The sequence below is a fragment of the Microtus oregoni genome, unplaced genomic scaffold, assembly GCF_018167655.1.
Source record: "Microtus oregoni isolate MIOR12 unplaced genomic scaffold, Mior012 000077F_ref0000221, whole genome shotgun sequence".
In the NCBI taxonomy this organism is placed as follows: domain Eukaryota; kingdom Metazoa; phylum Chordata; class Mammalia; order Rodentia; family Cricetidae; genus Microtus; species Microtus oregoni.
This window is the reverse complement of record NW_024544029.1, coordinates 6,067,778-6,080,051: the sequence shown is the minus strand read 5'-3', so window position 1 is coordinate 6,080,051 and position 12,274 is coordinate 6,067,778. Positions and strand designations below refer to the sequence as shown.

The 12,274-nt window shown below is 54.7% G+C and overlaps 1 protein-coding gene across 2 annotated transcripts in view; it reads right to left on the bottom strand.

The window, feature by feature from the left end:
- Faim2 (Fas apoptotic inhibitory molecule 2) overlaps positions 1 to 11,186 on the bottom strand; it is a 28,987-nt gene extending 17,801 nt beyond the window's left edge. The window contains exons 1-5 of one of the 2 annotated variants that reach the window (XM_041642568.1): positions 10,789 to 11,186; positions 8,155 to 8,350; positions 5,507 to 5,574; positions 5,062 to 5,126; positions 4,687 to 4,740 (exon numbers count right to left, since the gene is read on the bottom strand). In XM_041642568.1, the coding sequence (XP_041498502.1) occupies positions 4,687 to 4,740; positions 5,062 to 5,126; positions 5,507 to 5,574; positions 8,155 to 8,350; positions 10,789 to 10,803 (398 nt within the window). In that variant the 5' untranslated portion in view covers positions 10,804 to 11,186. Of the gene's footprint in view, positions 1 to 4,686; positions 4,741 to 5,061; positions 5,127 to 5,506; positions 5,608 to 8,154; positions 8,351 to 10,788 lie in introns of both variants that reach the window. The other variant, XM_041642567.1, reaches the window with a different exon arrangement.
- Between the last annotated feature and the right edge of the window lie 1,088 nt (positions 11,187 to 12,274).

The window sequence follows — 12,274 nt, the reverse complement described above, 5'->3', positions numbered from 1 at the left end:
CGGTACTCCAGCGACCTTCCAACCACTGCCACACACTGCCTCTCTCATCGCCTGCCACCTGCAGCCATCCTGGTAGCTGCTTCTTATTGCTCTACCCTACCAGGCGGTGGGCTCAGCATGGCCTGGCCTGCCAGCACCTGGCAGAGCAGGAAGTGGAATCAGTTTCTGGATTAGGTAGTCATGTCCAGTGGGAAGTAGCTAGAGGGGATTGGCTGCTCAGAGTTTTCTGGAAAGCAAGGGGCAAAGACCAGACATGGAAGGCAGAGACTAAGTTCCCAAGACAGTTTGCCTATCAGTGTATGGCCTCCACCCTCAGCAGGCCTTCAGCGTGGCCCTGCAGCCCTTTCTTTCCCCATCCCTTCAGCATCTCACCCGCCCTCCATAACAGCAATTTCAAACAGCCTCCTCCTTCCCCAGACCTCCCAGGCTGCCTCACTCTCTGCTATGTTCCAGAAAGATCTGAGATAATGAGGTGCGGCTCCAGTGGCTTCTGGCCCATCACCTGAAAACCTCACGTGGTGCTACCAGACTTCCTGTCCCTCATCCCCACGACCTGGGTTTTGGGTCCCGGGCCCTCAAAAGCCCAGTGACGGCTTACTTTAGCACTCCTGGGGGGGTCACCTCTTCTCCCACACCAACCTCCTTGGTCTCTGCTCGCCTTCCTCAGCATCTCCCCTGTTTCCAGCTCCAGCTCCTCTGCACCCTCTGTGTCCTCCTCTCAGCGTGTCTTTTCCATCTTCTCAGCTTGCCCAACCACCTGGCCTCGGCCCCACGTAATGGGAGCTGGCTGGATCACATCAGGGTGACCTTGTTGAGTTCAGCTGTCACTCGCTGGTCCTTACATTACCTGACTTCTCAATGTCTGGTCACTCCTATTGCTTACCTGCTTCCACAATGACACCCTTTTGGGTTCCCTCCTTCCTTCCTGGCCACTCCTCCTCATTACAGAGCCTCTAAAGGAGCTGGTTTCTTCAAGGCAGACTCCTCTCTTGTCCTGCTCTCCCCAGGTAGGCGCGCTCACCCCAAGAACGAGCCCATACCTTAGGATGGGTTCTCACTGCCCCTTCTCAGCACTAGACTGGGCAGCCAAGTAGATGTTCCAGTCTGCAGTGGCTCTTCAGAAACGCATCAAGTTCATTGGACTAGGGCTGCACTCTGCATTCTCTCTGCCCCTGAGCCCCCGCTGCCCAGGACACCATGCAACCGTCAAGCCGCCCAGCCAGAGGCTTCGGCATCATCGTCAGCGCTCACCCTGCCACACCCGATTAATTACCTGGATCTGCGTAGCCTCCCACTCAGACCTCACTCTTCCCTCCATCTCTCCCGCCTCCCTTTGAAGTTGGGTCACCTCTTTCTCTTCTCTCCCTGGCTGGGGCTGTGCCTTCCTGCCTTCAGCCCAACCTTCTACCAAGACACTACAGGGTGATCCGGTCACACGTTTTCCCAGGAGACTTGACAATGCCCGCAGAACAGTCTGCCCACTGCAGGCTCCTCTCCTCGCATCACAGCCTGTTCTGCACCCTCAAAACATGCCCACTCTCCACTGGCAGGACGGAGACTCCCTCTTCTGCCTGGCTTCCTCCTTCACAGCTGACTGTGCCTGCACCCCTGCTTCAGCCAGCTCAGCTCACAAGGCCCCTGCTCCCCTGTAGCACCTGCAGGCCAGCTTGCAACTTACTTCTTTTTCCTGCCATTTAACCTAGAGCCTGACACCCAATAGATCTTAAAATATATTTCTGGGTGCCATGGAAAAGCAAAATGGAAGCAATAACCAAACAGGCAGTGCAGGAATGAAAGCCTACGACCTGGAGATTCCTCTGCAATTGGGTGCCAGGTGCCAGAGCTGGCCCACCCTGTACACTTGGGACAGGAGAAGCCTCCTATCCCTGGTGAAAAGTGCCCTGCTCTTTATGGTCCCACTTAAGTCACTGCTCAGTCACTTCAACAACTATGACAAAAACAGAACATTTGGCTATGTGTCTCCTGTCACTCTGTCCAGACTGGAAGCTTCCCGAGGGCAAGAGCTGCATGTCCTTTTCTCAGTGCACGCTAGATCCTCAGCCCTGAAGATGGGCATCAGAGGGAAGGACGGAGAGACTCAGGATTCCGAGACCATGGTGCAGCTTTGGAGCTGAAGTCTGGTCTGGTACTGGAAGTCCTGTCCCATCCCTGTTACGAGTCTGTGGCCACAGATAAGGATTTAATAGCCAGTTCCAATCCCCTGCTGTGCAGAACAGGAAGACTGCTCCCCAGCTCTGGGAGACCTGGTGGGAGAGTGCCGATGACGCACTTAGCACGGGCTTGGCACCGGGCTGGACTCGTAGATGGGAGCTGCTTACTGTCATAGAAGCTGGTTGACTGACAGTTTGACTGACAGCTTCCTCGAGCCACCCCCTCCTCAGGCCTAGCCTTACACTTCTCCTCCTCTGCCTGCTCTTCTCTCACCCTCTGCTCTGCCACGGACACCATGCTCATGGGAGCAATCAGACAATAAGGAAAGAACCCAGTGGGGAGAGACGACAGGGACCTTGAGAAAGCCGGTGCCACTGGTGCAGGAGAGGGCGAGGTTGTGTGAGCAAGAACAGTTGGGTTTCATGTTGAAGCCTCAGCCCCAGGGCCTGGGACACTGGTTTAGTGTCAGGATTGGCCATCCCAGCTGACTTATCCTCACTCGCCCCTGGGGCTAGGGTCAGCAGACTGCAGTGGGCAAGCATGTGGCCGTTAAGCAGTTCTAGGTTTCTACCTGGCTCTGATGCCCAAGAAGCAGCTCCTCTCTGCCTCAATTTCCTCATCTGTGAAATGGAGATTGTAACAGCACCTGCTTGGCAGGGTTATTAAAAGGAGGGTTGAAAACTATACGTCAAACGCTTGGCATGGTGCCTCGTGCATAGAAAAGAGCTGTTTTATTCTCACTGTTACGAATGTTGTTCCAGCAGGAAGAAATAAACAAGGGAGCCCTCAGGGAGCATTTGATACGCTGGGCTGGCTTGAGACCCGATAGGACGCAAGAGAGTGAGTGGAGGGTGTGGAGGGCAGGCTAGATCCTCAGGGAGGCCTATGCAGGAAGAGGAGGCATACTGGTGGGGGGGGGGAGCCCAGCAGCATTAGGGCTTTGCTGCTTCCCAGGAGAGCGCAGTCCATGCCCCTTCCCACCTCTCCCCTGCTCCCACCTCAGGGTACCACTGCTCTCCACTTGGGACACCATTTCAAGACCAGACACTCACCCTCCCTCCCCACTTCCTCCTCAGTGTGGTGCCATGTACTCCAAGCTGTTCCTGCCACTACACACAGAGTCCCAAAGACTCATAGAAGAGGGGTCCAGCACACAACTCCCAAGGTCTCGGGGGCCCCAAGCCTTCCAGACAGTGCTGACGTGCTGGGAGCCATGCCAACCTGCTGTGTGGGCTGGCCAAGGTGGCAGGCCCTGGGGCCTCATTAGCTGTGTGCACTGTGCCTCCCAAGGCCTCAGACTCAGCACTCCCTCCTGGGACACCGACTGCCCCTCTGTCCTGTGCCTGAGGAAAGGCTCCGTGTATAAATGTCTTCACTTCCAGAATCCTGAGAAGGTTCCTCACTGATAGTCCACTGCCCGCTGTGCCAACTCTAAGCCCAACTTTAAGACCCACTCTAGGCTCTGGTGGTTCCTAAGGCTTTGCCGAGCTCAGCTCTGCACTTGGTCCCTATGGAAGAACAGGCTGGGCCGGTCAGTGTGCAACTCCTCTGCCATGCTCTCTCTTGACGCTTAGCCCACAAGGGCCGCACTGCTCTGAGATGGCCTTCTGTCTGTCTGCCAGTCTAGTCCCTAATGTGCGGACACACCTCAGTGTTCTCCTTGCCATGTTTTCTGCTCCAGCCACTCCTCTCTTGCAGCCATGGTGCACGGTGGTCTGCCCCCACCGCCTCTGCCAGCGCCTCTGCCAGCTCCTTGGCATTGCTCACTACCTTCCCCCACAGGCAGAGACCTCCTGCCCACGTGTCCCCGTGCAGGGCTGGCTCACACCGAAGGCCAACAGGGACCATGGAGAGAGCAATTCTCTGAGTCTACGGTGGTTCTGGTTCAGAAGTATCCAAAATTATTCCTTAGTTATCAGAAAGGAGGGTCCAAACCACCTAAATCCCCAGCCTCCTCCTTAAGGAACACAGTATAGGACCAGCAGAAGCCAAGTAGCTAGAGGGCGGAAGAGAGACTGATGAGCAGAAGGATTAAGAACGCAAGCCTTAACTTGAACCCAGCTCCACCGCTGACTAGCTGTGTGACCTTGGGCAAATTACCCAACCTCTCTGAGCCTTAAGGTTTTCTGAGGTAATCATACCCAGTAGATTTGAGAATCAAATGCAATACTGTACATCAAGCACACGAAACAATGCCCAGCCCTTAATTAGGTATTCTTTAAGTGGTGGCTCTTATGATTAATAATTTCATAAGCATTAATAACAATGTTACTAAGAGTACCAACATTGTCATTAGAGAAGGTCAAGGTGTTCCGGTCCCTTCCCTCATAGGGTCAAGTTACTGGCGCTCTCCATCCAGGCCCTAGTCCCACCCTAGACAACCTATGTTCTGTCAGATCTGAACAACTCGAAGGTGGCCCCTGAGGGGCTGGGGGTCTTTGAAGGCCTCCCCTGGGGTATGGATTCATCAATGGAGCCAGGCATGCCTAGGAAGACGTCTGGGGGCATACTCACTAGGATGCCCAGTACCAGCCTGGGTTGGCCTGGACGTAGTCCTTCACGACGTCACTGTAGAGAAAGGTGAGCAGAGTCAGAGACTGGCCCAGGTCTGTTTGTGTTCAGTATCTGTATCTGCCCCACATGGACTCAGAGAGAGGAAGGAGGACTGGCTGGGTGACTGTGGAATGCAGCCAAGTGACACCTCACAGGGCCCACCCGGCACTGGGGGACTTCTCGCATGGTGTACGCCAACGTTCCTCCCCAGGGTGAGTGTGTCCACTGGCCCTCATCTATCTGGGTGGACATCCCAAGAGAGGCTACATGGCGTCCCCCTGCCCTGAGTCTGCCCATGGTCCTCCTGGAAGATGTCAGCCCACAGTGCCAACTCACCAGAAGGTAAAGAGAGCCACAACAGCCAAGGTCACCAGCAGCTGAACCAACAGGATGGTATAGACCTGAGGGAGGGGATGATCATGTTGGGGGTCCCGAGAGACCCCAGTTCCCAGGGACTCATTTGAGTCTAGACCTACCTAATCAGACACTTTCACCCTCCTTCATAGGGGTCACTGGGCAGATTGAGACAAGTGGGGGGACAATAAAGGCACCGGACCCTCAGGTGCAGCCGACCAAAGAGCCCAGGGAACATGGAACAAGGGCTCTGGGTGAAACCTTGGAAGCACATGCCAGGAGGAGCCATGGGCTGGAGTGGCAATGAGAGAGGGAAAGGTCGCCCTGCAGACAGAGGCTGGGCCAAGGGCCTTCCAGGGGTCCAGCACAAGGTGCCAAACCCTTCACCCCGTCCCCCCCCCTCCCAGAGCATGGGAGAGGTGGTTACCTTTCTGATGAAGAGCCGGCGAACTTTCTGGTCATCCCAGCTGAAGGTGGTGAAGAGCTCATGGTTTCCTGTGGGGAAAGCTTCGTAGCTGGAACTGCTGCCTGGGTAGCGGGGTGGAGGGTGTGAGTTCCCTGCCCGACCAGCTCAGGCTTCTGACACCTTTCTCTCCAGCTCCACTGGCCCCCACCCTGCCTACCCCACAGCTGTCTTCCTGATCACTTCTTGCTCTCCCTGCTGTGACCCCATCCTCTCCCTCACCGTGGTTGGGGCTCTGGGGAGCTAAGATCAGCCATACAAATGTCCCTTTCCCTCTAGTGTCCCTGTTCCCCTTCCTGGACACTTCAGCTCCTGTGAATCAACAGGGGACACCCAGTCCTCCTGGCCAGTGTCTGACAATCCCGACTCTGGCTGTTCTAGGACCCACAGGCTGGGATCAAAGGCCTGGTGGAGGAGCTAGGCTTGCTGGCGCTCAACTGCACACCAGAGTCAATGGGGGCTGACTTGTGGGGAAGGAGGCAAAGGAAATGGGCAGGGGTGCAGGCCTAGTGCCAAAACTCTGGCTTTTGCAGGAATAAAGACCCCACAGCCAATCAGAGCCACAGGCTCTGTGGGACAATGTGCATCACCCAAGCCATCATCGGCCTGCTCTGAGTCTCCTGGTGTGGACAACAGGCCCACTTCACAGGGACCAAATTAAATAAAATGGAAAGCTGTGTGTTCTGTGCCTGGTGGGGACCACATTGCCTTCGCCTTGTCTGCTGTCCCAATTAGGTCTGGCTATCTTTCCCTTTCCCCAGCAACAGCTTCTGCCTTGGTCTCTCAAAGATGGCCACGCCACTGCCCTGTTGGAGCTCTTCAATGGCTCCTCTTCTGCACATTGCTCAGGTTCAAGGCCTTTTTTGTTTTTTTGTTTTGTTTTTGTTTTGTTTTGAGACGTGGTCTGAAGCAGACCAGGCTGGTCTTGAACTCACTATGTGGCCGAGGATGACTTTGAACTTCTAATTCTCCCATTCCCATCTCCTGAGCGCCAGGTACATACACCACCATGCCAGGCAAGCTTAAGTTCCTTTAACAATGCCGGGGTGAGTGGAGTCCTCCAGCCACGCCTCACCGGCCACGACGTTCTCCCTTCCACTCTCTTAGATGAATCTGTTCAGTTACCTGCCTTCATGCCTTGGACCCTGCCCGCTCAGAGCTTTCTGAGTACCATTCATTGTTCTGCCTCCTCACATGCTAACCCAGGACCCTCTTCACAGCTCTGTGTGGCTATAGGAACTCTTCCCTGGCTGGCAGGCAGACCTAAGTCACCAACATCTTCGCCGATAGTGACAGTTCTGGGATCCCAGCAGTAGCACATTGGCTGTCAGTATGAGCAGACTGCAAGGACTTCGTCATGGGCTGTGAGGAGGCCTCCCTTCCACCATCGCTCCTTAGAGGATATTCCTTAGTAAAGTGTCCACCCCAGCAACCAGGGCAGGGGAAATGAGAGGTAGGAAATCCCCGCTACACCTTCATTGACCTTCCAGTAGGTCACGTTGGAGTGGGGCGGCTGGGCTCTGGACCAAGGGGTATTCTTGGAAGAGGCACCGACCATGGTGGCCACTTGCTTCTTACGAGCGGGGGCTCTGTGGGCAGAGGCTGTGCCAGGGCATTGTTCTCAGAGCCCTTCTAGAACTTTGCAAGCAGTGGGGGAGGGGCAGCGGGGGAGCTGCCACAAACCCTGAAAGGTATGAAAATTTAAATTTAAAAAAAATGTTATTTATTATTACACACAAGGGCATGTGTGACTGTATGCATCCATGCATGCATGCGTTTATAATTTGGGTGTACAATGCTATGAAGCATACGTGGAGGTCAGAGGTCAACTTCCAGGCATTAGTTCTCTCCTTCCATCATCTGCCGTGGGATCCTGGGATGGAACTTAGGTAGTGGGTTTTTTGGTGGCATGGTGCATTTCCCTGGTGAGCCATCTCACTAGCATGGGGCTGAGGACTTAGGGGTCCCTCCTCATAGCCCATGGCAAAGCCCTTGCAAGCTGCTTAGCCAGACAGCCAAGACGCTACTGCTGGGATCCCAGAACTTATTGGCGAAGATGTTGGTGACTTACGTCTGGCCAGCCATGTAGGCTAACTCCCACACACCTACCCCACGTTGTGCCTGCCCCCTGGAAAACCTGGAGAAAGGGCGGGAAGATAACAACATTGGTTGGGAGGGGAGTCCCTACCCCTTAACCTCTGAGAACTCCAGGCCTTATAGAGGCCTGGCCCTGTTGCGTTTTCAGGTCAGTCACAATATGAACACTGTACCCCACTGGGGCACTGGCACCGCCCTCTCCTCTCTCCCAATCCCGGGTCCATGTCCCTTCCTCTATGAGGGTCTTTTTAGACAGGAACTTGGCTTTTGCCCCTTATCCATCTGCTCCAATTGGCTTAGCTCAGTGGTTTGTGGAGCTGAGAGCACCCCAACTGGACACTCCTTCTCTTCTCTCTTAGCGTTCTCTTTGACCAACCCTCAGAAGAACGCTCCAAAGCCTCCTACAACAGTGTGCTGCACAACCACACCGTAAAAGTGGGGTCTGGGTGACTTCCTCCCACCCAGCACCCAGAACTCCCTCCACCCCTCCAGCCTCTGGTGGCTGAGAGACTTACTGGGGTCCACATAGGCCCAGCTTGGATGGAGGGGCACAGCTGTAGGGGCTTGGGGGAAGGTCCCTGACTTCAGCCCATCTCCAGAGGTGGCCTCCTCATAGGAGGGCGGCGCCGAGGGCACTGCTGGAACCTCCTTCTTCTCGCCATTTGTCTTCTGCTGCCCCTCAGTCCCGGGGGCCTTGTTAGCCACAGAGAGCTGTAGAATAGACACAGAGAGAGATCTTACAGGTGGTACTGTCCCTAGGGATGGTCCCTGGATTCCTGGAATCTGCCTTGGTGTTCTTCCAAACTGGGCTAAGGAGTGGAACAGACGAGACCCACCCTTGAGTTCAGAGCCACAGAACTGAGCTCAGGAGGTGTGGGGAAAAATAAGACAGGAAATGGAAAATTCACGAGAGTGTCATGGAGGTCATAGGGCCACCTGGGGAAAGGACTGGGCCTCTATTGTCCTACAGTTGCCCCATGCTCCAGAACATCCTGACCCATACATAGGAGACCTATTACTGAACAAAAGGGCCTCCCATTTTATTGTCTTCCTAATTTTCTCACTGTATTCAACCAGTTATATTTTACATCATCATTGTTTTGATCTTGTTTGCTTGTTTTTGAGACAGGGTCTCCTTATGTATCCCTGGCTGTCCTAGAACTCACTCTGTAGACCAGGCTGGCCTCAAACTCACAGAGATCCACCTGGCTCCACCTCCCAAGTGCTGGGATTAAAGCTGGACGCCATCATGCCCAGCTCTTTGGCCAATTTCAAAATAAGGAAACCCAGACTCAGACAGACAGAGAGACATGCAAAGTCCCAGGTGTCAGAGTGGCACCTAGGGCTGCGGGGCTCAGGCTTCATCCCGGGCACAGGTGCTTCCTACTGGGCTAGAAATACTGGAGGGTGGGAAGCGGGGAACCTGGGGGAAAAGGGAGAGCAGGCCCCACAGAAACAGCCGTCCCCAACCAAAACAGAAGAGCAGTGTCGTCCTCGCTGGAGGGCTGAAGAAGACATCTGCTTTAGACGCTTCCTTCCTACGAGACAAGGGACTGAGATCCAGGGAGACCTGAGCTTGCTCCCTGCCCACAGTGGACATGATAGCTTGGTGAGGTGATGGCAGCTGTGAGGGTCAGGGAGGGAAACACTGGGACAGAGGGGGTGAAGACAGAAACCAACGAAAGGCTTGGCTTCAGGAAGCACCAGTCTGTCTGGCTGCAGAGGCCCCCGCTTATGGATTGCTGAGGTAGATTGGTGGCCCTTACAGGGAGACAACCGAGGTGGCCCTGACTTCAGTCCCTATACAGCCCACTGGGCTTCACCCCAACTCCTAAAATATCCTGTGGTGGTGCTAGGAGCAAGGGGCTGAGGAACGGAGGCACCTGTGCCACCAGAAGAGAAAGCAGAGCCGTGGGGTGGGATGAAAGAGGAAGCTCCACTTTCCCTGTGCTCAGTTCAGGGTCTCCTGCCTCAGGAAATGGAACCTGGAGCCCAGGCTCGCTACTCCCTTCAGTACATAGACTGAAGGGGGTACATCTAAGGAAACTGCCTTAGCCGCTACCCTTCCACTTAGACCCCAGAATCTGGGGCCACACAACCTCTCAAATAAGGCATTCCCAAGTGACATCTGGCCAATGGCAGGAAGTGGTATCACTCAATGACATCATTTTGAGGCCTTTGAGAAGCCTGAACACAGGAGGGTCTGTGGGTCCGGGGAGATATGCCATTAGTTCTAAGGCTGGTACCAGAGGAAAAAAGTGGGGTGTAGTGAGGGCCTCCTCCTGTTTTCCCTGACCAATCCTTAGCACTTCTGAACAGAGGGCTAGAGGGATCTCCCCCTTCACCCTAGGCCCTGGTGGTTGTATAATTCCACAGGCTGTTGATGTTACATAAGCCTCCTGCACTACTCAAGGCTCTGCCCAGTCCTTCCCATGTAATTCAGTCCTAAATTTGGTGTATATGTGTGTGTATTGTGCATTGTGTGTGTGTGTGTGTGTGTGTTTGTGTGCGTGTGTATGCATGTGTGTGAATGTGGGTGGGCAGGGAAGGATACATTTTTATTCTATCTAGTCCCCATGTCTGGCCAAAACAAAAACAAAAATTAGAGCATCCTGCTGTAGGGTTGCCATAGTAACGCCCAACCAAAGGGGATGTATACTGATATCCAGAGTGGAATAATCAAGGGAGCTGGGAGGTGGTGTTGGAGGGGGTGAAAGATGACCCTAAAGCACTGAAGGTAAACACACAGGCACCACCCCTCAAGACTCACCCTGTCCCCCAAGCAGAACTAATTCTCTCTCTCTCTCTCTCTCTCTCTCTCTCTCCCTTTCCCTCCCCCTTTCCCTTCTTCCTTCCTTCCCTCCCTCCCTCCCCCACTCTGACTCCTAACAGGGCCTAGGCCACCTGTGAAGGGGTTGTGATGCCACACCAAGGGGTGGGAGACCGACAAGGAGAACCTGGGCACTGGGAAAAGTCCTAGGCCCATTCTTTGAAATGGGCTGTTTGGTCCTCTGGCAAAGAGCACAAGGACCTTTGCACTGGAGCCCGCAGAGGATGCTTAAAGTGGTCCAGAAAGCTTTCTCAGAAGGGCAGGGAGGCAGGGGTCCAGAGAGCAGAGGATGGTGCGGGCGGCAGGGACATGCCCCTACCTTTCCCTGGGTCATGATGTCGTCTCTCAAGGAAGGGGTCCTTGAAGTAGGGGTGGCCGCTTGGGTCACCGCAGCCTGCTTGCGTCTCTTCCTTCCTCCGCGTGGATTCTAGCAACATCCACTGCAGCCCAGCCAGGCTTACCGGAGCGTACCATCCGCACACAGGGGGAGGGTGAGGGCCTTGGAGGATGCTGCTTATGGATGCAGGAGACTGCGGACTTGAGATCCCAGGCGAGACATGCGGGTTTTACCTCCTTTGCTTCCTCCCACATGCTTCAGCCACCCAGGGGACCGGGGATCATTGCAGTGTGGAGCAGCAGGTGGATGGATGGGCCCGCGGGGGTGGGAAGAGGCACCAGGACTCCTGACACCCGACCAGCTGATGCTGTCTACCAATACACAGAGCTAGAAAAGTGCCTCTCTCTGAGCAAACAGTCACCAGCCTCAGCCTTGCTCCCCCTCCCTGTCTGGATGGCCTGGATTTGTCCCCGGCTCCAACACTCCCTCATCGTCTATTTCGTCGTTGCCCAGAGAGTGAGAAAGTTTACGTGACTGGTCTACTCTGCCTCCTACCAGGGACCCTGGCCTTTGCCAGCCCTTGCCGGCTCCCCTTGCTCTGATTTTCCCGTCTGTAAAATGGAAGCAATAGCGCCTCCATCCCTTGTATAACAGGCCTGTCGGGGATGCAGTTTTGTCTCTTTCATCCTTGAGACAGGTATTTCTGGAGACTTAGTTCTGTATCAAAGCCTCCTCCTGCTACACTCTGTCAGTGCCTTCTCTCAGCCTCCATCCCTCTCATTCCGCCCTCTCCAGGATCCAAAGCCCATCGACCTCCTTCTTCAGATTTGTCTTTTGGGCTCAATCAACACCAATTCCTATTTTGTTGTTGTTGTTGTTGTTGCAGTTTTCCCAATGCCCCTGGTGAGATTCACAATCTCAAGTCTCAACTTAGTCACCTACTGACTGTGTGACCTTGGCAAAACCCTTACCCTCTCTGAGCTGAAGCCCCTCCCTGTGAAAAGGAGGCTAAGAGCAGGACCGGTCCTCCATTGTCTGAGGGGGAGCAAGGCTGAGGCTGGTGACTGTTTGCTCAGAGAGAGGCACTTTGCTATCTCCATTGGTGGTAAGAGCCTACTGAACACAGGATATTCTGCCAGTGTGGGGGGTGTGAGAAGCTGAGGAATCTCTGACTACACCGGCTCCTGTCTCCCAGAGTCCCAGGCCTGGCACTGAGAGCAGGATGCAGGAAGGATGAAATCTCATAGAAGATGGAAATAAATCTTAGAGAAGAGGCGTGGCCGACTGAGAGGAGGCGTGGCCGACTGAGAGGAGGCGTGGCCGACTGCTTTCTGCTCTCCCTCGTCTGATTCCCTGGCCCAGCAACCCCAGCCCTCCTCCACCAAGTGGTCCTGGCTCCTAGCACTGCTGCTCAAGCTGAGCCGGTGCCCTCCCTCTCTGCGTTGGCATTGCTCTCTCCTTGTTACAC